The sequence below is a fragment of the Macaca nemestrina genome, chromosome 7 (genome assembly GCF_043159975.1).
Source record: "Macaca nemestrina isolate mMacNem1 chromosome 7, mMacNem.hap1, whole genome shotgun sequence".
Classification (NCBI taxonomy): domain Eukaryota; kingdom Metazoa; phylum Chordata; class Mammalia; order Primates; family Cercopithecidae; genus Macaca; species Macaca nemestrina.
Window position 1 is genome coordinate 2,767,103 of NC_092131.1, and position 26,966 is coordinate 2,794,068.

General features: G+C 59.5%; 1 protein-coding gene and 1 long non-coding RNA gene across 4 annotated transcripts; one reads left to right on the top strand and one right to left on the bottom strand.

Moving 5' to 3' along the window:
• The first annotated feature begins 67 nt into the window (after positions 1-67).
• LOC139364162 (uncharacterized) lies at positions 68-1,858 on the top strand. 3 transcript variants are annotated; one of them, XR_011625463.1, is made up of 3 exons: positions 68-190; positions 972-1,254; positions 1,374-1,858. It is a non-coding gene; the product is annotated as an uncharacterized lncRNA (long non-coding RNA). The 3 variants fall into 3 exon arrangements; XR_011625462.1 differs by having other exon boundaries at positions 972-1,858; XR_011625464.1 differs by lacking the exon at positions 68-190 and adding an exon at positions 236-371 and having other exon boundaries at positions 972-1,858.
• A 2,669-nt stretch (positions 1,859-4,527) lies between these two features.
• ADSS1 (adenylosuccinate synthase 1) lies at positions 4,528-26,966 on the bottom strand. Its single transcript, XM_011755017.3, has 13 exons — positions 26,733-26,966; positions 16,433-16,535; positions 13,143-13,205; positions 12,189-12,239; positions 11,751-11,817; positions 10,841-10,948; positions 10,631-10,712; positions 10,308-10,434; positions 9,545-9,699; positions 8,349-8,473; positions 7,308-7,405; positions 5,836-5,985; positions 4,528-4,901 (listed from the first exon to the last, which is right to left on the bottom strand). The coding sequence occupies exons 1-13, from the start codon at positions 26,922-26,924 to the stop codon at positions 4,849-4,851; spliced, it is 1,374 nt and encodes a 457-aa protein (XP_011753319.1). The 5' UTR covers positions 26,925-26,966; the 3' UTR covers positions 4,528-4,848.

Consider the following 26,966-nt stretch of genomic DNA (forward strand, 5'->3'; position numbering starts at 1 on the left):
GCGGGCGTGAGCGGGTTTGAGGCAGAGGAAGCGACGCGGCGCGTGATAGGCTGCGGGTGAAGTGGGGGGGCGGGGCTCCTGCGCGGAGCGGCGCGGGATAGGCGGAGGAGGAGATCGGGGGTGGGACTCATATGCCGGTGTACTGGATTCGACCGCGCGGGAAAGGCCAGGGGCCAGGTTGAGGATCAGGGTGGGCGGGTCTGTGGGAGGGATTTGTGCGCACGCACAGGATAGGCGGGAGGACAGTCTAGGGGCGGGGTTCCTATGCAGTGCGAAGCGAGGTAGGCTGGGAACCAGGTCAGGGGCGGCATTCGGCTGCGCGGGAAGAGCCAGCGGGTGAAGCCGAGGGTCAGGACGGTGCAGCAAGGGCGGTGCGTTTAAGGGGCGGAGCTTGTGCATCGGGGGCGGGCCTCGTTTGAGGATCGGCGTGGGAAACGCCAGGGCGACGTCGGGGCGGGTCTAGTTTGAGGAACGGCGCGGGATTGGCCAGGGGACGGCCGGGTCGGTGGCGGGATTTCTGTCAGCTTTTGTTTGATGCCTAAACAGTAGACACTGGTTATAGTTCCTCATTTACTTCTCCGAAGTTAAGGGGCAGTCCGCTTTTTCCTAGCTCTTTTTTCCTTTTAGAGACAGGGTCTCGCTCTGTCACCCAGACTGGAGTGCTGTGGTAGTCTCGGCTCACTGCAGCCTCCGCCTTCCGGGCTCAGGCGATCCTCCCTCCTCTGCCTCCCGGGTAGCTGGGACCGCAGGCGCGCGCCTCCGCGCTCCGCTTTTTGGTTTTGGGTAGGAACGGGGTTTCGCTCTGTTGCCTCGGCTGGTCTAGCTCCTCGCTGTGGCGGTCCCCGCCTTCCGGAAGTAAAGGCGTGTGGGGGCTGCGCTCCGAGGGCCGCGTGCGGCTGCCGAGCGCCCCCGGGCGGGGGTGTGTGGAAAATGTTCTTGCACAGCGGGGTCGTCTGACTTGGGGTCCCCAGGCCGCGCGGTGCACCCGCGTCGTCCCTTCTCCGGGGTTCTGCTCACCAGAGGCGGCTCTCCCCTGCCCGGCGGGTGCAGAAGCGACGCGTCCTGTGGCGTGGGCTTCACCTTGGACTATGTTCTCCTCGCGGCTCGGTCGGCGCCGCCTCCCGTGTGAGGAGCTGACGCCTGGAACCCTGCAAACCCATCCCGCGTGACACCCGCGTCGCAGCTGCCCGCACCCCCTCGGAGGCAGCGCACTCCTCCCTGGCCACGGGTGGCCGAAGCCCCCCCAGCCTCCAGGTCAGATGTCCTTTCTCCTTCTCCTGCCGCGGGGTTGCCCGCGGTGGGGGGCGGGATCCAGCCTTCTCGGCTCTTCCTTGCCACTTCGCCGGCATAATGGAGAATTCCTTCTGCTTTAGGGAAATGACTTGAAAGTTGCTCAGTTGGAGTCACGTGTGACTAAACACGCATTTGGTTTATCCCAGAAATAGATGAAATTCTCAGAGAGGAGGATTCTTTGCAATCTCATAGATCGTGGGGATTTCTAAAGATTTCCCTGTGTCCAGACTTCAGACTACCCTAGGGTCGCATCACCATCGTGGACAGATACAGAACCTCGGGCAGGTTGTGGAGCGGGGCTGTCCCGCGGGCCGTGTGCCGGTTCCTCGGAGGCTGCTGGGCAGGACTCTGCTGCTTCAACAGACTTGCCTGGCTAACACCACCCGCTCGCCCTTGAATGCCTTCCTGGGCGAAGCCATGAACCCTCCAGGGTTAAGCCCCAATTTTGGGCTCACCTGCCCTGCGCCAGATGGATACTTAACTTGTAAAGAAGCTGGTAGCTGTCCAAAGTGCTAGGAAAAAGGAAAATTCATTAAACAAAATCATTGTCATAATTTTCCTCTAATAGGTCTTGAGGTTTCTTCTGGAGAGTGGCTGTAAACTTTGGCCCTGCCCTGACGGGGCTCTGGGGCCGGTGGGCGTGGGGTTAGTGTGCCCTCGCGGGATGCCCCCTGACCCTGGCTGATGGCCTCAGGCCTGCGTATCCAGCCGTGCTGGCATTCCTCTCACCAGCAGCTTGCTTCTAGGCCTTGGCAGGCAGCCTGTGGCTTCTGTCTGAGCCGTGATCAGTTCATTGCTATCATGGTGGCCTCTCTGGGAGATCCCTGACCAGGAGGAGAGTGAGGTTTGGGTGCGAGGGTCAGGTGAGAGCTGGAGGAGGCAGCGCAGCAGAACACATGAAACCGCAGAGCGGGTGTGTGACTCACGGGGCTGGAGGGAGGAGGCAGCGTTCCTCACAGGCCAGCGGGAACGGCAGGCCCAGCCAGAGGATGGGGAGCGAGCCAGTGGCCTGTGCACCAAATCTGTATTGGGGTCCAGGGTGTTACCCAAGCGCATTTCCTGTGGGGTGTGGTTTCGAGCCGGCAGGCGTCAGCTTCATGGTATCTAGCTGTGACTGGGTGGTGGTCACTGTGGCATGTCTGCACAGTCCGTGAGGGGTGTGGGGGTCAGGGGCCGAGTCCAGTAGGTTGTATCCAGGTGTCCTATAGGGAGCTGGTCACCAGCAAGCAGGTGTATAAAGCAGAGATCTGGGTGGACCACCCTGGGGAACTGGGAGGAGGTGAGGAGCTAGAAACTGTGTCAAGAATGACTGAGCTAGGCCGGGCGCGGTGGCTCAAGCCTGTAATCCCAGCTTTGGGAGGTCGAGATGGGCCGATCACGAGGTCAGGAGATCGAGACCATCCTGGCTAACACGGTGAAACCCCGTCTCTACTAAAAAAATATAAAAAACTAGTCAGGCGAGGTGGCGGGCACCTGTAGTCCCAGCTACTCAGGAGGCTGAGGCAGGAGAATGGCGTAAACCCGGGAGGCGGAGCTTGCAGTGAGCTGAGATCCGGCCACTGCACTCCAGCCTGGGTGACAGAGCAAGACTCCGGCTCAAAAAAAAAAAAAAAAAAAAAAAAAGAATGACTGAGCCCTGCTTCTGTACCAGAAAGTCCAACTTTTCTTCCTAATGGATGCCATTCTGAATAAATCTTATCATAAAACGATAATAATTCACTACAATTATCACTAATTTGTCTTTTACCCATGTATTCAACAGAGACCACTCTGACCCCATCTACACTGGGGCTGTGTTATTGATACAAAGTGGAGAGAGCCCCTTACCATAAGCACTCAGACCCTCCAAACATCTGCTACTGAAAAGAAGGGAGTGGAGACCCGAATGATTGGCCTGGCTGTCCGCACTAACCCACCGCTCAGTCGCCAGAGCCTCTTGGCTCTGGTCCACGTGGAAGTGAGTGAGTTGGTGCTGGGGGAGAAGTATTTCCCCTCTGCGTTGGTGTCTTTTTACCCTGTGAAACGCCTGCCGGGATTCCATCCCGAGAGGGAGGAAAACGATGACAATTAGTGTTCTGGTGGAAGATTTAGCACCTACTACAAAACAGAGGTTTGAACACCTATTTTGCAGCTCTCAAATTTCTATTTAAATGACTTGACTTTGACGGCCCGGTGCAGATACCAGGGCCCAGTGGAGAAAGCCCTCAGCCCCCTCTCCCCAGGAGCTTACCCCTGCCTCGAGGCTCCCTTTTTGTCTCTCTTGCTATGTTATGAAAGGAGAGCATCTGGGAACACTCAAAGGCTGACTTCTGCCTGTGTGTCCCACCCTATCCCAAGGTGGCTGTGCTGCTGAGGGACTCAGGCCTGAGGAAACAAGTGCCCGTGGCCTGGGGCAGGGCCATGCAGTTGCATGGCTTTCCTGTCGCTCAGGTCACTGAGGGCTGTTCTTGGCACTGTCTAGAAAAGTTGCTTGAATCCCTGGAGTCACAGTAATCTCATAACCCAGCCTATGCCCCCGGGCCCCTGCCGTGTGAGTAGAGCCTGCTGAACTTCCTGTGCTAGTGAGACCGGCTGACAGCCACAGTGCTCAAAAGTCAGGGTCTAACCCCACCAGCCTGGCCTTTCTGTAGGATTCCCTGTCTTTGAAAGGATACTGGAACGGCAGTTGTTTTTCTAAACTTACTCCGAATTCTGAGCCACCGCACCTGGCCTAAATATGGTTTTTTAAAACTAAACACACTGGTGCGGTGGCTCCCGCCTGTAATCCCAGCACTTTGGGAGGCTGAGGCGGGCGGATCATGAGGTCAGGCGTTCGAGACCAGCCTGGCTAACATGGTGAAACCCCGTCCCTATTAAAAATACAAAAATTAGCTGGGCGTGGTGGCAGGCGCCTATAATCCCAGCTACTCGGGAGGCTGAGGGAGGATAATCGTTTGAACCTGGGAGGCAGAGGTTGTGGTGAGCTGAGATTGTGCCACTGCACTCCAGCCTGGGTGACAGAGCAAGACTGCATCTCAAAACAAAACAAAACAAATAAACAAAAAAACCATATTTAATTCACTTGGTCTCTTATATGGGCTTGTTCTATTTAATTTTCTGAGTAAACACAAGGCTTGGCTTTGTGACCCAAAAAAGATGGGCAGCTCTTAGGAAGCTGCATCGTCCAGACTCCTGTCACAGTGAATTGTTGTCTTTCAGTGTTTAAAAGCAATAAAGACAAAGTCAAATCAAACATGTAATGACTGCTCCCATTCAGTGGCCATTGGAGATGTTTATTATGACACTGCTTCAGCTGGACACGCAACCATGTGACACTAATGTGTCATAGAAGGTTTCTGCTTTGAGCACTTTGGCTCATTTTAAATAGCAGAATTTTAAAAAATATACACAAGGCTGGCTTTCCAACGTTTAAAATCATTGTAGAAACCAACAGGTTGAACAGAAATAGAAAAATACAGAAAACGGCTTTCCTGCTTTGGTGTTGGTTGTGGCTGCCGAGGAACGTGATTGCTGCTGTTTCGCTGCCAGGTCTGTTGGGATCAGCTCAGTCTGTGACTAAAACAGCTGGATCATCGACTCTCTTGACTTGCCAACACCAACCCATTTGACTGAAAAAGCAGAAAAGACTGTTATGATATACACTGGAGGCAGAAAATTCAGAAAAAGTTTTCTTTAGCCTCGTATCTTTCTGTGTAGTTCATCTGGTAAAAAGGGCTATTTTCTCTCCAAATGGAGACAGTTCTAATTTTTAAGTTATAAAGGTAGTGCAAGCTGGGCGCAGTGGCTCACGCCTGTAATCCCAGCACTTTGGGAGGCTGAGGCGGGTGGATCATGAGGTCAGGAGATTGAGACCAGCCTGGCTAATATGGTGAAACTCCGTCTCTACTAAAAAAAAAAAAAAAAATTAGCTGGACATGTGACGGGCACCTGTAGTCCCAGCTACTCGAGAGACAGGCATGAGAATCGCTTGAACCTGGGAAGCGGAGGTTGCAGTGAGCCAAGACCGTGCCACTGCACTCCAGCCTGGGTGATAGAGCCAGACTCCGTCTCAAAAAGCAAAAAAAAAAAAAAAAAAATCTATCTATCTATAATTAAAAAAAAAAAAAAATAAATAAATAAAAAGAAGGTTGCGCATGTTGGGGGACTGATCCTCCCGCAGCAGAAAACAGGAGTCTCTTCCCTTCTCCCTTGGAAATGGCAACCTTAGTTACTTAGTGACTCTCCCTGCAGGCCCTTTCTCTGTGGGTGCAAACACCCCTGGGCTATGAGAGTAAACATACGACACAATCATATGGCTGGCATGTGACCCATCTGTTGTTCTGGATGTGGAGAGGCAGGGGCTCCTGGCAAGGTCACACCCACACCCTGGCCACAGGAGCCGCGCTGCCCCAGCTCTGAGTCCTCCTCCCCTCCTGCCATCCAATATATTCACTTGGTGACCACACTTGGTTTTCTTATTGCTCACCAAGCCCTGCGCTGGGATGTGGGCCCCTTGGGGCATCCAGGGTGCAGGGAGGGTGGCTGGGGATGCAGGGCACCCACCTGCGACTCCCACGTGATTCTCCACAAAGCGGATGTAGTTCTGGGCCTGCGGGGGCAGGTCCTCCCACCTCCTGGCGCCTGTGGTGTCTGCTTTCCAGCCAGGCAGCGTTTCATATTCGACTTCGACCTTCTGAAGCATCTCCTGGTTAGCTGGGGGAAGCACACAGGAGATGAGTGGGGCCCACAGACCTCTCTCCTATCACCAAGGAAACAAATATTTGGTGACACGGCCACCCCCATCCAGGGCCTCCTTGTTCAGGGACTCAGCAATGAGGAAGGCAGCAAGTGGGCATGTGGCCCAGTTTGATTTTCTCAGTGTTGGGTGGTGAGCAGGGGACAGCAGTGGGGCTCAGACACTGACTACATGCCTTCCAGACCAGAGGGACATGACACATATGTGCTACCCACTCTGCTAGAACCTCCACTGTGACATCAGCTGAGGCACTCCAAGCCTTGGCTTGGAAATTCTGAGACTCTAGAATCCTGAAGCACTAAGGGATCCTGAAGCATCTATGTTCTCCCACCCCAAGAACATCAGCTCCCAGAGGGCAGGGACCTCCACTCTGTGCAGGACTCTGTGGCTCATGGTAGAAGACGACCACCCTTACAGATGGAAGATGCTGGAACACAGGTTCTCGCTGCAAATGTGTTTGAGCCTTGGAGCCAGGCAGTGTTTGCATGTCCTCCTGGGACCCTGGACCACCATGAGGAGACCTTGCAGGCCTCAGCAGTGCATCCTCTCAAAGGTCAAGGGTCAGGAGGGTCAGGGACACTGCCTGCAAGGACACACACGGCTCCTGTGGCCAGGTGGCCCTCTGTGGTCTACACAGATCTGCTGAATGGAGACCAGCCAGGGGCAGCTCACCCAGGGCCGCTGGGGAGGAAGCCATTGTGGGGGTCAGAACATGACCCTGGACTGAGGTTGAGGGGGCACGTCCAGAGGCACACGAAACTGTGAAACCCAGGAAAATGGCATCTCCTTCATGCTTTCCAGAAGAAGGGGTACACAAGAGCAGGGATCCCAGTTAGGTCTTTAAAATCTCACCACAAAGCATATTTTCTCAGATGAAATAGTCATCCTGTACATCTGCATAGAGCTTTAGGTTTTCCAGAACCGACTGCATCCACTAACTCCTGTGTGCCTCCCGTGGCTCCCTGCAGGTGGGCCTTTTCCCCAAGGCAGCTGAAGGACCCCCAGGGTCCCAGGCGCGTAGTCTGTCCCCCTTGCCATTCCCATAGCACTGGAAGGCGCCTGCAGCCACCCCTGCCCGGCCAGGCCTCCCGGGGAACATTGTGGGGAGAAACCCATGAGAGGCGAAAGCCATGATGGAGGCTGGCCCCTGGAGACAAGCTGCTTGCCCTGTGTCCTGTGAATGTGTGAACTCTCCCCTCTCTGAGAAGTCACAGGTCCCATCTATTCCAATACCCGTGAAACGGCCCAACGGGCAGAACGGCTGCCCCACTTCACATACCTGGGAAATAGGGAATCCTCTTTCCGTTCAGCTTGTACGAGATGCCGACTTTAATCTCACCCAGTACGTCCAGGATGTCCAGCTTCGTCAGGGCCAGCCTGTGGAAAGCCAAGGGGCCAGGCAAACCCACGAAGTGGTCAGCAATGCTGAGGTTTCTTCCATTTGCTTTTCACCTCTCACTTCTGTTATTTATAGCAGGGGTCCCCAGTCCCTGGGCTGCGGACCAGTACTTGGTGGTGGCCTGTTAGGAACTGGGCTGCAGAGCAGATGAGTGGCAGGCAAGCTAGCACCACAGCCTGAGCCCTAGCACACGGTGAGGCTGGCGCCATGAACCCTGCGTTGCACATAAGGAAAGTGAGGGTCAGGGACCCCAGATGCCACACCGTCAGCTACTAGGTTCCTCTGCTTCCTGTTGCCTGGTTGGCTCTACCCACCCAGGAGGGGTCTGGTTAATTCTCGAGGAATTTTGGCTGATGCTGTCAACCCTGGTGGAAGATGTGCGACTCACAGCCTTGGCCTGTCTGACTGAGCTGGAGAGGAAGCCGTGAGCCCAGCCATCACGCAAAGCCTCTTTCTGATCCCTGGGAGACAGCCTGAACAGCCGGGGAGACAGCCTGAACAGCTGGGCAGCCTGGGCCAGTCTGTGAGGAGCAGAGGGGCCTGCAGAGTGGACGCCTCGACAGGCCGGCACCAGTGCTTCTGTCCTCCTAGCAGGATGACGGTGCATCCTTTCGTCCTGGGGACTTCCAGTCTCCACATGAAGCATTTTAACCTTTTACAAGTGCCGGAACGCCCTCATCCTTCACGGCATCAGCCCTGGGGTGGGAGTTTGTGCTCCCAGGGCGGCTGCAACACACCCTGCACAGGCCTCCGTACCGCTAACCCCTGGGCCGTGCTTTGTGGAAGGGTCGAGATCAGTGGGAAACCTTGTCCAAGGAGACTTGGTGGCCCTCAGCCCCTGCGTTAAGTGCTGCTTGCCTCTGCACGTGTCGGGAGTCAGGGACGGTCCCAGTGGGGATGGCAGCAGCATGGGTTGCTTACGCAGTGAATCCATTGACCATGTGAGCATATCTCAGAATCATCAGGTCGAGCCAGCCACAGCGCCTCTTCCTGCCTGTGGTCACCCCCCACTCGTGGCCGCGGGTCTGCAGCAGGTCTCCAATCTCCTACATGAGAACAGGGCAGATGTCACGTGGACTGTGGTGGGGGCCTTGTGCAGCCTGGCCCTGCTGCTCCCCCCACCTCTCCCTCCCCACACGCAGATCTCAGAATCCCTGGGGCTGCCCCGCCTCCGCTGACAGTCCTTACATCCGGCTCCCCTACATCCCCATGTCCATGGTAAGCCTGTCCGGCAGCTGAGGCTCACAACGGGCAGGGCCTGGCGCACAGTGCCGTGTGAGCCAGTGAGCACTCTTCCTGAACACACCAGACCACTAGGATTTGTGAGCTGGGGAAGGCACCGGCAGCCTTGCCGTCTTCCCCTCCTGCCTTGGGCAGCTGGTGGAGGTGGGCCTGGCCCTGCAGCTTGGCTTTGGGGGTCAGGGGTGTGTGTATCTCCTGACACCTATCCCTGCACCCTCTCAAGCCTCTCTGGAGAGCGTCCGCCCCTCCCTGTGTTGGCTCTCCCAGCACCTGCCCTTCTTCCTGCTCAGGTACAAGGGCCATGTCCTTGCCCTACCAAGGGTCACAGGTTGAGGCTGAGAGAGGAAGGCTGGGGCCTCCTGAGGATTCTGGGGCCACAGCAGCTTCCAGAAACCTTCCTGAGGCTGGAGAGCTGGGTGGGGTTGTGGGGGCTGATTTTCAGCCCCAAGTCTAGCTTGGTTGTGACAGAGGACCGCCCCCAACCTGGGGACAAGGCCGAGGGAAGGTGCTTAGTGTCCTCCCTGAGCCAAGGTGAGTCTACCAGCTACCCCAAATGAGGGTGTCCTGAGGAGCTGCAAGGCGCCCCCACTTGCCTGTGGGCCTCACACTCCGAGGGGAGTGAGGTCATGTGTACATGTGTCCATGTGCACACCCTGTGTGAGCTCATGTGCTGCGGCTGTGGGAATAGGCCCACCCCAGTGCCTCTTACTAAGCCCCACCCTGGCCTGCACAGCAGGAAGGGCCCTGGTGGGAGATGGGGAAATGGTACAGGCAGGGTCCCCACAGCCCCCACCCTGGCACTGCTCACCCCACCCCTGGCACCGCTGCCGGGCCTCCCTGACCTCCCATGGGGTCCTGAGGGCCTGGGGACTCACGTTGATCTGTTCGGTGGGGAAGGCCCCGATGCCCACGCGTGTGGTATAGGCCTTCACCACACCATACACGTCACCTATGTTCTGCGGGGGAATGCCCAGGCCCGTGCACACGCCGCCCACGGTGCAGTTGGATGAAGTCACAAAGGGGTAGGTCCCTGCAAGACAGAGCAGGTTAGGGGGCTACCTGTCATCCCCTGTAGATTACTCCACCCAGCCCAAGAGGCCTTCTCAGTAAAGGGCAGCGGGCAGTTCAGACCATGGGGGGTCCCCTCCATGGGGGTCGCTAGCCTGGCCTGTCCTGGGGGAGTGGCTGAATGGGTGCTGTGTGCTGGGCTATATGGCTCACATAAGAGTCTGGGGTGAGGGGAGGAAGTTGCCCACAGCATGGCCTGAGGTGGCCAGGCCGCCTTGGGGGTGAGGGTAAGCTGGTGGGCCTGTGGGGGTGAGGACAGGATATGGCTGTACAGACCGTCAGAAGGGCTGGCTCTGACCCACCTTGCCAGGCTCCCTGGCCCCACCCCTGACCTTGTCACCTTGTCACCCTGTTCTTTCATCTCTAGCCCAGCCCTTTCTCCTCTCCCCTCCCTTGCTGACAATAGGAACACTAAGGACATGAGGATCATTTCCATGGGCATGGATGGCACTGTGGCCTTGGAAAGCGGGTCTGCCCCTCCCTCCCCCATCTGTTCCCACAGCTCTCCGCAGCTGGGTCTTCCCTGGCAGGCATGAAAGGTCGCTGGCACGCACATCCTCCCGGACATACCGAAGTCAATGTCGAGGAGGGCGGCGTTGGCACCCTCCACCAGGATCTTCTTGGGGGGGCCGTGGAGTGCCTCATACATAAAGTAAACACCATCTCGGACCATGGGTCTGATCCGCTCAGCAAAGCCCTGCAAGGAAGGACCAAGCAGAAGCGTGAGCCTGTGACCTGGGGCAGAGGAGTCCTGCGTCCCCAAGAAGGTTGGCCAGCCCATAACAATGCCTAATAACGGGTGTGCCCCAAGGGTGTTCAACGAGCACCAGGTAGGACAGCCAGCCTCCCTGGAGGGGCACTTCGCAGCCCCCACACTGCGGCCCCGGCTTCACCTTGAGCCTTTTGAGTTGGCCTTCAATGTCTATTTCCAGGGTGGGGAACATCGACTGGTGCTGGTGGGCCAGGTTCTTGAATCTGCACAAGGGACAGTCATTGTCACCCCGTCACGGTCCATGCTGGTCCTCAGGGCCCTCCCCACTAGCCACAGACCCTTCTGGCAACCTCTCCCCATCCTCTCCCGGGACTGCAGATGGCTCAAGTACCTGGAGGAAAACTCATCGAAATCTGACAGGAGGTCGCAGATGCGGAGGCCCGTCCGGGCAGCTTTGGAAGAGTAGGTGGGTCCGATACCCTTCTTGGTGGTGCCTATACTGAAAGATGAGGAGGGGGTGCCCATGAGAACCCAGGAGCCCCAAGGAGCTCAGGCATCCCACTGAGGCCATGACCCCCGCCGGCTCATGACTCCAGTGCTCACCATTGCCGCCTGTGTCTGGCTGAGCTGTGAGTGTGTGCAGTGTGGGTGTACGCACTCGCATGGATGTATGTACTGGTACGGTGTGTGCCTGTGTGTGGATGTGTGCACACGGAGTGTGTGCACGTGTGTGAGTGTATGTAGGTGTGGCTGTGTGTACTTTTGTGCATTTGCGTGGGTGTGTGGGCTTGTGCGGTGCGTGCACATGTGCATACCTGTGCGAGCATGCGTGGGCGTGTGGTGTGTATGTGAGAGCACGAGCGTGTGCCCTTGCCTGTGGAGAGTGTGAGTGGGTGTGTGATCACCTCTCTGGGGCAGGACACTCATCTGCTTCACTCCTGTGTCCTTGGCACATCTGAGGTTCTACTAAACTTTTTTAGTGTTCCTCATGTCCTCGCTGGGGCCTGTGTGGAGTCAGGAAAGGTGGTGGGTGTGACAGGCTACGGTAGGGCTTATGCACTCCTGTGGGGGGCTGCGTGGCAGTGACAGCCAGCAAGGACAGTGTGCAACCCCAGAGAGAGACGGGCTGGCTCGTCCGGGGGTTGGGTGATGCACTGTGGAATTCTGACAGGTGCCATTCTCCAGGGGCTTTGAGTGGGTTGAGGTACCCTCCTCGTGCCCAGGACCAGACACACCCCACAGTCTGCCAGCTTGCGGGCCCAGAAGACTCCCTGAGGCTGAGGGTGTCCCGGCAGACTCACTTCTTCCCCTCTTGTGCCTGGCGCTGCACTTCCTGAAGTCCGTCGACAGCCTGGTGAAAATCGAACACTGGCAGGTGGGCCAGGTGAGGGCACCAGGGAACGGGAGAGAAGCAGAGGACAGATGTTTACACATGGAACTCACCTCCTGCTGGCCTGAGTCTCCTGGGAAGGGGGTGGTCGAGATTTCAAAGAGGACAAACTGGGGTGTGACCATGAGTGTCTGGGGCTCAGTTTCCCCATCTGCAAATGGGCTAGGGATCCCTGACCCAGCTCCCACCTTGAAGCTCTTTAAAAAGGATAACGTACAAGCTAACGGAGCTGTGTGGAACAAGAAGGCCTTGGGGACTTCCCTGATCTTGGTGGCCGTGGAGGAGCAGGGCCGGCTGGCAATGGTGGGGGCAGGAGGGGCTGTTCCCTGTACCTCAGTGGGAAACGTACCAAGGTGGGCTCTGTCAGAGATGATGAGCCTCTTCTCCCAGTCCTTCAGGCCTGCGGGGACACGGCACGCAGGTGGGTCAGTGTTCACTGCAGCTCACACGTGAGAGGCCAAGGCTGGGCTAGCTCGCCCGGCTCCCATCCGGGTAAGGCATGTGGGGGCCGACAGGGCCACCTCTGTTGCACAGCAAGCAGCAGGCCCGCCCCTCGTTGCCTGCTCCCCAGCTGAGGCTCCCGGACCCTCACTCCACCCCCCGCCGGGATGCCCACTCTCATGCCTGCAGGCTTCACCCCTCCGGGCTGGGGAGCCGGAGCTGGTGTGCGTGCCTGGCCTTCCTCCCTACCTGCAGCCACTCTGAAGGTGACCTGCCCCCTCAGGGCCTCAGTCTGGGTACCCCCTGGTGCCCATGTCCCCAGAATCACATTCTCCTTGCTCTTTTCACACCCATCCTGCCCTTGAGCGTGAGGCTGGAGCTCAGCGTCCTCCCAGACCCACTCAGGCTGCTGTCTGTCCCTACCCACGCTAGGTCTGCCTTGCCCACACCCCCAGCTGGTGGGTCTCGCTCACTGCCTACAGGCCTCTGTGTGCCTGGCCAGATGCTCCTCAGAGCCCCCAGGAGCCACATCCTTCCCTGCAGGCATAATTAGCCCAGCAGTCCCCACTTCCCCCTGGGTGTCTGGTCCAGGTCCCTGGCTCCTTCCCAGACTTCCTGACCTGAGTCTGCAGGTGCTACCTGGCCCTGTGATGCCGAGGCCGCCAGCGTCTGAGGCCTCGGGGTTGCCTGGCTCACTCGTTCTCTGCACAGGTAGAGCCAGTGATGAGCTGAGCCAACTGTGTTGGGAACCCACCCCCGCCAGTCCCCTCCGCAGGAGAAACCCTCAGAGAGGCTCCAGCCAACACAACCTCTCAGGGCACCGTGTCTGGGACAGGGCAAGTCTGCAGGAGCTTGGGCTTACCTTTCTTTTCATTCTTCTCTGCTTCCTCAAACAAGCCCGGCAAGTGGATGACCACCCCGTTGCCTGCATGAGAGACAGAGGCATGAGACAAAAGTTGTGTCCCAGACATTGGAAAACGTACATTAAGAACAGCATGAAGTGAATGGGTACAGTGGCTCATGCCTGTAATCCTGGCACTTTGGGAGGCTGAGGCAGGAGGATCCCTTGAGGTCAGGAGTTCAAAACCAGCCTGGCCCACATGGTGAAACCCCGTCTCTACTAAAAATACAAAAAAAAAAAAAAAAAAAAAAAAAATCTGGGAATGGTAGTGCATGCCTGTAATCCCAGCTACTGGGGAGGCTGAGGCAGGAGAATCACTTGAACCTGGGAGGCAGAGGTTGCAGTGAGCTGAGATCCTGCCACTGAACTCTGGGTGACAGAGTGAGACTGTCTCAAAAAACAAACAAACAAACAAACAAACAAAAACAACCCAGCATGAAATGGGCACACCTATGTTCACAGCAGCATTATTCACAGTAGCCAAGAGCTATCCATTGACAGATGAATGGATAAGCAAAACATCGTCTATCCATATGATGGAAAAGTATTCAGCTTTAAAGTAGGAAGGAAATACTGACACAGGCTGCAACGTGGAGGGGCCTCGAAGACATGATGCTGAGTGAAATAAGGCAGTTACAAACGGACACAAACAGGATGATTCCGCTTATATGAGGCCCCTGGAAGAGTCAAATTCATAGAGATAGAAAGTAGAATGGGAGGCACCAGGGGCTGGGAGAGGGAGACTGGGGAGTTGTTTGATGTTTCAGCATTTCAGTGTGTGAAGATAAGAAAGTTCTGGAGGTGGATGGTGGTGATGGTTGCAAAACAATCACATTCCTTGGTATTTAAGGAGCTGAAAATTGATGTCCCCGCAGAAACCTGCACGTGGATGTTTAGAAGCTCTATTCATAATCGCCGGAACTCGGCAGCAGTCAAGAGGCCCGTCAGTAAACAAAAGGAGAAGTCAGCGGTGGTCCCTCCAGACAGTGGAGTATTATTCAACACTGAAAACAAATGAGCTATCAAGCCGTGAAAAGACGTAGATGAAAGTTAAATGCATATTACTGAGTGGAAGAAGCCAATCTGAAAAGGCAACATACTGTACAATTCCAACTCCAAGATTCTGAAAAAGGCAAAACTACGGAGACCGCGTGAGTGGCTGCCGAGGGTTGAGGAGGGAGAGATGAACGGGTTGAGCTCGGAGGTTTTTAGGACAGTGAAAAAAGTCTGTATGATACTCTGGTGGCAGATACACAGCATACATTTGTCCAAACTGGCAGAATGTACAGCACCAAGTGTGAACCCTAAGGTGACTATGGACGCTGGGTGATGGTGATGTGTCAGTGCAGGTCCATTGATTGTAACAAATGCACCACTCTGGTGGGGCATGGCGGCTCTTGCCTATAATCCTAACATTTTGCGATGCTGAAGCAGGAGGATCACTTGAGGCCAGGAGTTGGAGACCAGCCTGGGCAACATAGCAAGACTCCCATTTCTTAAAAAAAAAAAAAATGCATATATGTACTAGCTGAGTGTGGTGGCACAAGCCTGTAGTCCTGGCTACTTGGGAGACTGAGGCAGGAGGATCCCTTGGGCCCAGTAGGTTGAGGCTGCAGTGAGCTAGGACTGTGCCATTGCACTCCAGCCTGAGTGACACAGCAAGACCCTGTCTCAAAACAAAAAACAAAACACAAATATACCCCTGAGCTCTAAATCCTTTGCTTGAAGACGAAGCCCTTCAGGACCCCCTGCTGCCTCTCCAAGGAGCCCCTTTCCCTTTGCCAGTTCCCGCTGAGGCTGGCCATGGCACAGGCTCAGCTGAAGGAGACAGGACTTCAGTCCAGACAAGAGTGACCTGGAGTCTACGTAAGCCACGGTGAGCACAAAAGGTCACCCAAATGCCACGGCATCCTAAAATAAACACGTGGCAGAGGCCCGGAGTGTCGCAAGCTGAGGGTGTCTGTGTGAGCCCTGGCACGTCCTGCCACTTGCTAAGCGGTGCCTCCTTGGCCTTGTTTCCCGCCATGTGGGGCCCAGGGCTGGGCAGGACGGGGCTGGCGGCTGGAGAAGGCTTCCTGCAGCACAACCGGGAGCGGCCAGCCAGCGCTACTGCCCAGTGCCAGGGCCAGGGGCTCCCGCGACATGGCGGGCAGGCCACCTCACTGCTTAGGGCCTTCCTGCTGTGAACTAGGGACCGTCCCCACACTGTCCTAACTCCACCGCTGGGAGGGCCAGGGACTGGGTCTGCACCCAAGGGGACGGTCTTGGGTGAGTCACTCCAGCTCAGCCCCTGATCACACATGGCCCCTGCGGCAGCCACTTCTGCTCTATCTTCCTCCCGCTGCTCACATTCGACGGGCTCAGGCCTATGCCATCTGCTGGGCACACACCTGAGGCGCCCGAGTCCCCACTTCCTGACAGGCTGAGAAGGGGTCAGATACGTCAGAAGGATGGCCTTGCTGTAGTCTGGAAAGAGCTGGAAGGGAAAGTACAAGAAGGGGCCTGGCTGGTTTGGCCACTGGGATCAGGAAAAGCTTCTCTGAGCAAGGGGGTCTTGGGCTGAGAGCTGAGGCCAGGGTGCACAGTGCAGGCTTCTGACCGAGAGAGGGAGGGAAAGAGAGCCACGGAACCCTGGGGGCAGAGGTGGCTCGCCTCTCGGAGCACTGAGTGGTCACCCGTGGCTGCAGTGAAGTCCACAGGGAGGGGCTGTGTCCGGACCCAGGAGGGGGCAGGCGATGTAGAAGGAGGTCCCTCTGCAGCATGGACTGGGAAGGGGCTGGAACCAGGCCTGCCAGGTGGCCACAGCAGCCCAGGCAAGAGGACGGCCATAAGGCCAGGAAGGGCACGGCCTTGTCCACATAGCCTGGTCGCCGCGCAGCGAGAAGCCAGGCCTGTCGCAAGCACATGCTCACTCACAGGTATGCACATGCAGTCACAGGCACGTGGGCGTGTGGTCTCGCAGAGTGTGTGCACGCGAGGGATCAGGGATCAGGCACTCCCGCTCCTGCGGGTGGATGTGACTCTGCCCTCCTCCCATCAGCCCGGTGTCCTCTCAGCTGTGTTCCCAGACCAGGCCTGGGCTATGCAGGTTTCTATGCACCAGTGCCTGGTGGGGCAGGTGGAGGCCGGGGTCCAGCCTCCTGCTAGAGCCGTCATCACCAGGCTCTGGTACCCTGTACCCCTGCGAGTGGGGATCCTGGGCTGGCTGACACCCCCTTTCCTGCTCACATACAGGTGGGGGCAGTACTCACCAATGAAGGACACAGCCTTGGTGTTGATGATGCCGCTGGGCAGTAGGTGGAAGTCATACTCCTTCCCATCCACCACCACCGTGTGGCCAGCGTTGTTGCCCCCCTGGAACAGAAACCTGGCTGAGCTGAAGGCACTTGGGTACTGAGGACCCCCCGGACATGGACTGACCCACAGGGGCTTCCCCTGTCTCTGCAGGGCACTGCTCTTGGATTTTGGGGTGCCTGGCTCGGTGGCCAGCTCTGCTGCGTCCGTGCAGGACTGGGATGTGAGCATCCTGCACCATGCAAGGAGTGCAGCCGTTTGGTCAGGGTCCTATGTTAGAAGGGTCTGGCCCAGGCTGGTGCCAACACCTCCAGGTGGCTTGGTACAGGTCTCTGCAGCTGCAGGGCCCGCTCTGGAGCTCGCTCCTTTCATGCAGGAGTGAGGGCCCAACCCTTCCGCAGAGCATGAATTCAGCCCCCGCCACAGCCCAACCTGCCCTCACCCTCTTTAGCAGGGACCCTTCCCTTTGAGCAGGCACCTCCCATCTAAAATGAAAAGGCAAAAGCTGTTCTGAGCCAGCCCTGTTCTGGGGAACACCCAGCCACAGGCTCCCCTCTCTGGGGGACTCCTGCTGCCGGTGGGGAGAGGGCCTGGGACTAGGATGTGCAGACTCAATCCCCTCCTGCCAGGAGATAGCCACATGACACAAGCAGACTGTGCCACCGCCCTGGACGCCACTGCCTTAGGCTCCCAAAGGGCCTCTTGTGCCAGTGAAAGCTGGAGATAAAGTAGGGACCCTCTCCAGGTGGGGCAACAACCAAAGCCCTCCTGCCTTTTGCTTGCCTCTGCTTAGCAGGGCACAGGTCCAGTGGGTGTCCGCTGCTGCCCCCACCCTCTGCTCCTGCAGGCCAGGTGGGCTGGTGGCATGACGATTGCAGGGACACTCCAGCCCCAAGGCACAGCTCATAGGGCTCCCCTACATGTAGGCAGGAGTCCCCGCTTCACAGCTGAGGAAGGGGCAGCATCTGTGATGCCCCACGATGGCCCATTGCCCCTGAAGCCAGGCCCCCACCAATGGCAAGGGGTGTCCCTCCAGCACCTTTTGGTCTTCATGCCACCATAAGACACCCGTGTAGGCCAGGTGTGGCAGAGCCTGGAGGGAGCCCCAGAAGCTCTCTGCCCCACGAGAGAAGGCCAGGTCTCCAGCCCCACTTCCGGCCAGCCACGGAATGCCATGGGGGACCCTCCCTGTTGCCCTCTCTCCTTGAGCTCCACCTGGAAGGTGAGCAGGGTTCCGGTGGGGTGCTGGAGGACACACACAGATACCCTGCCCCACAGACTGGTCTGGCCTTTCCTTCACTACTGCCCTTTTGGGGCCCACTCTGTCCCCAGGACTCCAGAGCCCAGATCCAGCCCCACCTTCCTGCCTCACCTCCCAGCAGAAAAGCCCTCAACTTGTCTACCCATGAGGGATCCTCCCAGCCACACTGTACTGCTCTCTGCCCAGCAGAGGGGTCTCAGCTCCCCTCCCACCCTCACATGCCTGGCAGTGGGGTGTCCCGGCAGGCAGGACCCTCAGTGACGGCGGCCCCCTCCCTCTGCACTAGTTCCTCATGATGCATCTGGACAAGATTTACATGGAAAGAGCCCTGGCGGCTGGTGCCAGGGCAACCTTGGGGACAGAGGGAGGGCAGATCCGGAGATGCCAGGCAGGGCGCTCGCCCTCCTGGGACCTAACGTCACACATCGGGAGATTAGGCAGCACTCAGAGCCCTGAGGCCCCTTCCCAGGGCAGGAGTCCTCACCCCCACGCCCCGACTTCTGCCTGCCCTGCCTGGCTGGGCCCAGTCCTTGCAGGAAACCAGTTCAGGACAGTGGCTCTGGGCAGGGCGGTGCTGGGTGAACTGGGTGGGGATCCTGGGAGGTGGAGAGATGCAGGAAGCCTGGTGGCAGGAGGGAGGGTGATCTGAGGGCACCTGGAGGCCCTGGGGGAGCTAATGCTGCCAGGCGCTGAGGCAGGGTGGAGGTGGAAGGTCAGGGCACTTCCACAGCCTGGGCGGATGGGCGGGGCTCTCAGCCTGTGCCGCTCAGCAGACCCTGAGTCAGCCCTGGGCGTGCAGGTTCAGTCCATCAGGACGGGGCAGGCCCTGGCGTGACTGGAACAGACTCTGGGTTTGGGGGTCACTGCACCCTCCTGGAGACCCCCACCCTTACTCTGTCCTTGCCTTGGCACATACGTGGTGTGGTAATTCCTCTCCGCGGGGGTCACAGAGTAGGTTCACGCCCACGATTGCATCTGCTGCCTTTTGGGGGCAGTCAGGGGTGAGCTCTCTGAGGACAGGTAGGGAAACGGAGATAAGGGAAGCCTATCCCTTGTACAAAGCCCCGCCTGGGGTGGGCAGGCCTCGAGGGATGACCTGGCAGTCAGGGCAAGTGCTGCCTGCCACGGCAGAGTGCCCAGAGCCCATGTCAGCAGGCCCAGGGACACCCCGCTGGGCACACCCTGGCTCTGTTGGGGGCAAACACAGGCTCCTAGGAACAGGCGTGGCTTGTCGTGGGCCAATGGGTGTCCGATGACCCCCGGGCCAGTGCCAGGCCACTCCTGGAAGCAGGAGCCAGCCCAGGACACTGAGCCTGAGGCCTGCTGACCCGCAGGCCCTCCCAGTTCTGGGGAGCCCAGGACGATGGCCCCGGAGAGACCCCAGTCTGTCCTCCCCATCACAGTTGAGGTCTCAGGATGTCAGGCTGCACAGGCACGTGGTGAGAGGTTGGGGACAAGAAGTCCTCCTGCCCTTCCTCCAGCTTCAGCCTGGGATTCCCACAGCAAAGGCGTCCGAGGAGGGCTGGACAAAGGGGGACAAAGGGGGACAAAGGGGGACAAAGGGAAGCTGGTACAGTCAGGCCGGGGCTCTGCACAGGCAGAGCCTTCAGGTCCAGGCCAGGGTCTGCCTTGCCATGGGAGCCACCAGCCAAGGCTGACCATGAGGCTGGCTGCTGAGGAGGGACCAAACATCAGGGCCAGCCCCGCCCTTCCTGGAGAGGCACTGGGACCTTCCCTTGGGGCTGCCTCGGGCTGCAGGTGGATGCCAGGCCCCTCAGCATGGTGTGCAGGGCAGTCGGGAGACTGCTGCCCTCTCGCAGGGCTTCCTCCTCTTGCACAGACGCACCGGTGCCTCCAGCCCCACCGGTCTCCTCCTCTCCTTTCCTGGCCCCTGCTGGCCCAGTAGATGGGTCTATGGATCCTGCCACAGGGGGCCTCTCAGGGTCTGCTTGTCCCAGGCAGCCCGGCCCTGAGCCCTAAGTCCTGTCACCATCCCCCCAGTGCTGAGCCCCCAGGGCAGCCGCGCTCACTCTGTCTTTCCTACCTCATGGAGATAAGTGATGGGCAGAAGAGCCAGGGTTGAGTGTGTGCCACAGGACAGCTCTGCTTAGGCATGGCTCCCACCACAGCCCCTCAGGCCAAGCTCCAGGGTCCTCATGTCCAGCTGGCAGGCCTCTCTCTGCCAGGCACCCCTCGGCTGCCCTGCTCCTCTAAAAGCAGAGCTGAGGCACCTGAGCTCAGGGAAGGCCATGGGCACATCCATCCTTCAGCCACCACTCAGGGTCCTCTAGGGGCTGCAGAGTCCTGCATTTACCTAAGATGCCCACTGCTGCCCCTACAGGTGGAGAGGAAGCCCAGGCCTGTTGCTCCTAGGAAAGGAGCCCCCTGCATGGCCAATGGGCTGAGCCACATGCTGTGAGCTGCCATGGGCGGTCACCCATGTTGCACACTGCACAACTCTGGGGGGTGCTGTCACAGAGCCATGGCATGAATGATGGCCCCTAGAGGTATAGCAGCTGCAGGGACACATCATGCCACCTTTCCACTGTTTGCCAGGTAAGGGACGGTAGATTAAGGTACGCCCCCAACTCTCAGAAGCACAGTGAGGCAAGGGTGCAAGTGAGAGAGAAGATACAAAGATGGACGGTGCAGAACACCTGCCTTGAGTGACCTGTACCCACAGGCTCAGATCAGGCTGGGGGCCCAGAGTTAGGGGTACCCAGGGAGCCTGGTGGCCCCCTGGCACTTTCTACCTGCCTCCAGGTTTCTCCTGGGGTCTTCCCCTCTGTGGTGGAGCCTTGGGTCAGGACACTGGAGTCTCCTCTACCACTCTCTGCCTAGTCTGGCTGGTCACTCAAAGTCCCTAGGGGACATCCCTGCCAGCTGCCTCCCTGGTGGCAGGGAGTTCAGGAAAAGAGGCTGTCTCCATACTGGACGAGGGAAGAGGGGACAAGGCCCACTCAGGAACCAGACACAGCTCTGACCCCTGCTTTGTCCCTGTGGGTCTAGCCAACTCACCCCTCTGGGGGCCAGGGAAGGCACGGCCCTGTGGCCAGCCCTGTCCCCACTGCCCCACTCAGGACCCTCCCCTCCAGGAGGCTGTGCGCACCCTCAGACCACCCACAGCACATCTCGGGGCCGCTCCTAAGTCCTCCCACCATTGCTGCTCCCTCCAGGCATTTTATATATGTACCTATATTTATAAGTAAATATCTCTCTACATCTTTCTCCATGTCATCTGACTATCTATAGTCTGCCAGGGCTGCCAAAACAAAATACACAGCCTGGACAGCTTCAACAATGGATTTTTTTTTTTTGGAGACATGGTCTCACTCTGTCACCCAGGTTGGTGTGCAATGGCGTGATCTTGGCTCATGGCAACCTCTGCCTCCTGGGTTCAAGCTGTTCTCCTACCTCACCCTCCCCAGTAGCTGGGATTACAGGCGCCTGCCACCACGCCCAGCTAATTTTTGTATTTTTAGTAGAGACTGGGTTTCACTTGGCCAGGCTGGTCTTGAACTCCTGACCTCAAGTGATCCACCCGCCTCAGCCTCCCAAAGTGCTGGAATTACAGATGTGAGCCACCGCACCCACCCGCTCCCCTCCAGGTGTTAAGGACCCGGCTCCTGCAGTCCTCCTGGGTAGGCAGGTGTGGCCTCCTGCATTTGACCTGTGGCTCCTCCAAGCCCTCTCCTCTCCCAGCGTCACCCTGGTTGGGCCTCCACAGGCACTGGGAAGGTGAGGTGTGGGCTGAGCTGGCATGGAGTGGCCACTCAGTAGCTGGGGACTCCTTGGAGGCAGCCAGGGGAGGGCTGTGCTGTGACCTGGGGCTGGGCTGAGGGGCAGGGCCAGTTCCGGGGGCCTCTGCCCACCTCCTTGCCTCTGGGTTGCCACCCCGCAGCTCCTCCCCACCACGCCGGCGCCACGCTCCTCCCCACCATGCCGGCGCCACGCTCCTCCCCACCATGCCGACGCCACGCTGCTGACACCTGCAAGGCCTCTCCACACACAGGCTTTGTCCTTGCTCCTCACCTCCACACTGCCCAGATGGCGCATGCCCTGCCCCTGCACTGAGCTTGTCACCTGCACGTGTCCCAGCCTTGCCCTCCAGCCATCGTCCTGCTCCTGTCCACCCCGTCCCTAAACCCTTGGGATGCCACCTGCCATCTGCCTGGCTTGGGGGCTGTCCATTGACCTTTGACCTGCCAGGGCCCCCTCCACTCCCGGCCCACTTGGCCACTGCCCTGCAGTCCACAGGCCCCTTAATGCCATGGATGACTCCTCTGGCCACAGCGTCTGCTTGGCCCAGTGTTCCCAAGGAGGCCCCTTTCTCTCCTGCGATGCAGCTCCCATCGTCAGCCCTACCTGCAACAGCACCTGGGACGAGGCTTGCTACCTCCCATGCTCCAGAGCCTTCTCCCCACAGCATTAGCGGACTACATCTCTGACGGTGCCATGCCCCAACGCCACTGCACTCTACCCGCTTCCCCCTCAGCCCTAGCTGTGCCAGGCCCATGCTATACCACCTCCTGGTTAAGCTCTCACGCAGGCTTGGGGAGGAGGGGACAGTGGAGTGGTTGTTTGCACCTCTGCCCCTGGAATGGGAGCAACCAGCTCTCCTGCCCCTGTGTCCATCCCCAGTCCCGGCCCAGGGCCTGGCTGTCAGCGAGCTCACGCCAGACAGTGAAGCGAGCAGAGTGGCGAGCGCCGGGGGAGGCCGACGGTGCTTCTCAGAGGCTGTGAGGCTCCTGGGGCCCAACCTCTTGGCACTGGCACCCAATGGCAGTTTGTATGACAACTATGCCCGGCACAGAGCAAGGGGCCCTGGCGCCCAGTGTGCACGCACCTGTGACTACCAGTGTGGTGCGGTGGGTTCAGCCACTTACACTGTTTCACTCCCTTCTGGGCTGTGCTTGCAGGCTCCCACCGTTCACTCATTTCTTCAGCCCAAAGGAATTGTTCTCTGCCCCTTTTGGTAGTGGGGTGAGGCCTGGGACAGAACCGACAGAACCTGGGACAGGCCTGGGACAGAAATGCAGGTCTCGGCTGCCTGGGACTGGTGTTCCCGCAATGAGGCAGGGCTGTGTTTAACTGCAGGGACCCTCTGTCCTGGAGCCATGGCCCAGTGACCAGCACCATCACCAGTGCAGAGGTGGGGTAGGGGAAGACCCCTTTCTAGAAGCAGCCCCAGGCACTCCCTGGCCAAGGCAGCTGCCCCTCCGACTCCCAGAAGGTCTCTGGTACACCCTGGAGCCTGAGGAAAAGCGTTACCTGATGGCCCCTTGGAGACAGCGCCCAGAGCCACGACAGCCACAGCACAGGGGCCCTCAATGCACAGGATGCCAGCTCCCACCTGGCGCTGCCACACCACAGAAGACACCGTGGGAACAGCCTGTGGTCTCACACCCCTGCATACATGGCCACAGCTTTCCGCCCCTGTCCGCCAGCTGGACACGGGCTCCAGCTAGAGCTGGAGGGCATGGGAGTCTGGGAGTGCACTATGGAGACCCAGGGCAGGCCCCTTCAGCCCATGTATTGGGCATGGCCAGACATAAACAGCCCAGTGCCCTGAGGTCTGCACTGCGGCAGAAGGACGGGGATTCTAAACCAGGCCAGGGCTCACCAGAGCCTTGTGGTCCTGGGCAGGGAGCCCAGTTATCCAGAGGAAGTAGCTTGGAGATGGAAGGAGGAACTAGGGGGTAAAGGCCAGGCACTGCCAGCCTGGGAACGGGGGTAGGGGAGGCCCAGCTGTGCCTGTCCTCAGCTGTCCATCTGAGGGGTACGAGCCGGACGTGCAGGCGGGGCACACAGGGGAAGGAAACGCCATGGACATGAGGGAGGAAGCACAGGCGGAGGTGCCTGGGGACCCCTCGGAAGTAGGATGGGGTGTCCATGCCCAGAGAGGAGAGAGGGAACACAGGACCCCAGCACAGAGAGGCAGGCGACGTGATGTGGCCGCAGAGCAGGGAGGGCAGACCTGGCTCAGAGGAGACTCAGCCTGGAGGGGAGAGAGGCTCGGGAGCAGCCAGGGTAGCAGGCAAGGAGGAAGATGGCACAGTGGGGCCAGGGGGCATAGTGCAGCCTAACAGAGCCACCCTGGAGTGGAGGAAGGACGGCCCAGGTGTGAAGGTGGGGGTGTGGGCACGAGGTGGGGGATGCACAATATAGGCTCAGCCTGGAGAAGGGAGGCTGTCCAGGAAACAGGTCCTAAAGGTGGACTCAAGGCGAGAGACTGTGGGAGGCGAGGACACTCTCAGGGGCCCCCAGGTGCACTCTGACCACAGGCCCCAAACGACCAGGATGGGAAAAGAATGAGGCGAGCCGTGCAGGGCTTTGGGCAGCCCCAGATCACCTCTGGGCAGGGTGGAAAGTCCATGTCCAGGGTGAGCAAAGCAGCGACTCTTGCCAAGTGCCAGGAACCACCAGGGGGTTTGGGAGCTGGGCTCGAAGTGATGGCTCTGCTGGTGCAGGCGTCAGCAGAGGGCAGAGCCAGAGCCTGGGTGTGCAGAGGCTTGGGCAGCCAGGGAAGGAGCATAGCCAACACTCAGGGTGGCCCCAGGCCCAGGCGACCCTTCGGGGACTGGGGAGCAGAGCAGGCTGGTTGCCAGGGCTGGTAGCTTCAGCCCTCCTGGCAGCCAGCCTGTCTCCCAGATGCGGCCCAGCCCGCTCTGCCTACTGCATGCACTTTTACCACCTGGACCACTCTGCCCTTGCTCTGTCCTCTGCTCAGCCCCTCGAGGGAGAGGGCAAGGTTTGGCCTCTGTGCGCCTGGAAACCCCCATGTCGGGTACCTTCATCTGGCTTCAGGCATCCACACTCCAAGTAAGAAAAGAGGCAGTCTTCCCTGGGGAGATCCAGCCAGATCCTCACTCTGCCAGCCTCTGACGACATGGGGTGGTCAGACATGGTATGCATAAGAACAGGGGAGATGCTGGGAGCCTGGTGGCAGGGGAAAGCCCCCACCGCTAAGAGGAGAGATGGCACTGTGAGGTCGGGGATCACTGAGCATTCGCAGAGAGCCTGGGGCTGGGTCCCCAAAGAAGACAGGTCCCTGACCTTCCCTTTGCAGAGCAGCACCCCGCTGAGATCCAGCTCGGTCCCGCACTCACGGGTGGGGACAAAGGGCCAGGCCCTTGGCTATCATGGTGGGCACGTGGCACCCGTGGGGGCTCCAAGCATGGCAGTGACTCTCATTCCTCCGCACTTGAGCCTCCGTTCCCCTGTGAAGGAGCTCTTCAGGATGCTCCTGCCTCACTGGCTCTTGAGGAGGCTGAAGGGGGACAGCTGTGGGCTCCAGGGACAAACCTCTTTTATTCCCACCGGCTTGGAGAGCCAGGCGCTCTCTCAGGCTGTGGGGTGGCCTGGCGGGGGCGGCCTGGTGGCCCGAGTGTGGGACGGGCTCCAGCCTGCTGCGCCCTCCGTGCTCCTGTCTGCAGCTGCGAGTGAGCAGGGCTGTGCGGGGACAGGGCGGGGGCACAGCAGGGAGGGCCCGGATCCAGAACCACCTCCACAGCTGGCAGTGGAGCCGGCTGAACGCTTGTAGAGCAGCTGTGGCGGCCCCAGCCCGCCCTGCAGAAGTGCACGGCGTCCACCAGAGCCGGCAGCTCATAGGGAGGGGCCTGGGCCTCACGGGAGCAGAGGTCTGAGGAGGGTGGGGAGCCGCGGCTGCCCCACGCTGAGGGCGCCCGGGAGGGTGAAGAGCGGTAGAGCGCTGGACACGCCCCCTGGCGGCCGGGGACGAGGTGGCGGGCAGAGGCAGCGTGGAGGGAGCATGGGCGGAGGACCACCTCTAGGACCTGGGGGATCTCCGGAGCGAGAGACGAGCTTGCCTGCTGCTTAGGACCGAGAGCGAGTCGGGGAGGTCCCCCACCGTTCCAGGAAGAACTTTCTAGGAAGCCACAGTCCCTTCCGGCAGGATGGGCTCAGACACCCCTGAGCCACGCAGGGTGCTGGGCTGACTCCCTTCTCTGACAGGGATCGTCTCGAGCCCCAGCCCTCCTCTCCGGAGCTCAGGAAGGAGGCCACAGAACCCGGAGAAGGGGCTGTGCAGGGGCCCTTGTTCCATTATTGGCAACAGCCCCAGGCGGACTCCAAACCCCAGACGCATGCGTCCCAAAGTAGACCCCTTTGTGCCTGGAGCTGTAAGTCAGCCCATGGGCAGCAGACTTGGCTGCCCTGGCATGGGGCAGGCAGCTCCAGGGTGGCAGCCGAGAGAGTGCCCAGTGTCCAGCTCAGTCAGAACAGACGGGGGCGCTGAGAGCAGCCGCGGGCTGTCAGAGGCCCCGCCCTCGGCCCTGGGGGACAAAGCGGGTCTGGCCTCGGTGGCACTGCCAGCCACCAGGTCACCCTGGCCAGAAGTCTGTGGCCCTCCTTCTCCCATGTCTGGCTAGGATCATCCCAAGCACCCTCCCTCAGGCCCGGCCCCAGCTGCCCCCCAGGAAGGCCTGGCCCCCTTCCACCTCTGCCTCTCCTTGGCTGACTCACCGGGGTCAACCCCACCCAGCAGGCAGCTTTCACCCCCTCCACCACCTGCCCACCATGCGGGGAGCCAGCTAAGCCCTGTCCCAGACCCAGACAGGCCCCAGGTGATCACTGCAAATGAGGAAGGGGGGTGTCTCGAGGGTCCTCAAACCATCCTGGGGCTGGGTCCTCCGGTTCCCCCATGGAGGGTCCAGCGTCACGCCGATGGCATGCGCCACCCCCTGAGGATCGGGTGTCCCCAACTCAGCGACTTGTATTTATAGCTGTGCCCTGGCCCGCTGCCCAGATGGTGGAGGAGGGGTGGGTGGAGGGGAAGGCGGTGTGTGTGGGTCGGGGGTTGTGTGAGTGGTGCGTGTGCGTGCATGGGTGGGGTGGCCCTGGGAAAGGTGCTCCCGGAGGGAAGGCATCCAAGCGGGTGAGTGACCGGCCAGGGCATGGGAGGACAGGGGCCGTCTGGGTCCGGGGAGGGGGGCTCGCTGGGCGGTGGGGGAGGGACCCGGCGCCCCAGCCCGCACCTGGCAGCGGCTGATGATGTCGGCGTCCGTGGCCAGCAGGTCCACCACCTTGCCTTTGCCCTCGTCCCCCCACTGCGCGCCCAGCACCACCGTCACGCGGGAGCCGGTCGCCGCCGCCTCCTGCTGCAGCCGCCCCCGCTTGACGCCGCCCGCGCCGGGGGGCCGGTCGTTGGAGGCTCGGGTCCCGGACATGCTGGCTCGGCTCTTCCGCTGCGCTGGCCCGGCCCGGAGCCC

What these genes read in the sequence shown, in the direction of transcription:
- ADSS1 (XM_011755017.3), bottom strand. Translation starts at nt 26,924, where the DNA reads ATGTCCGGGACCCGAGCCTCCAACGACCGGCCCCCCGGCGCGGGCGGC. An exon ending in TTCGATGAGTTTTCCTCCAG is followed by an intron (nt 10,713 to 10,840) that starts GTACTTGAGCCA and finishes TCCCTTGTGCAG; the next exon opens with ATTCAAGAACCTGGCCCACC. An exon ending in ATGGTCAATGGATTCACTGC is followed by an intron (nt 7,406 to 8,348) that starts GTAAGCAACCCA and finishes GGCTTTCCACAG; the next exon opens with GCTGGCCCTGACGAAGCTGG.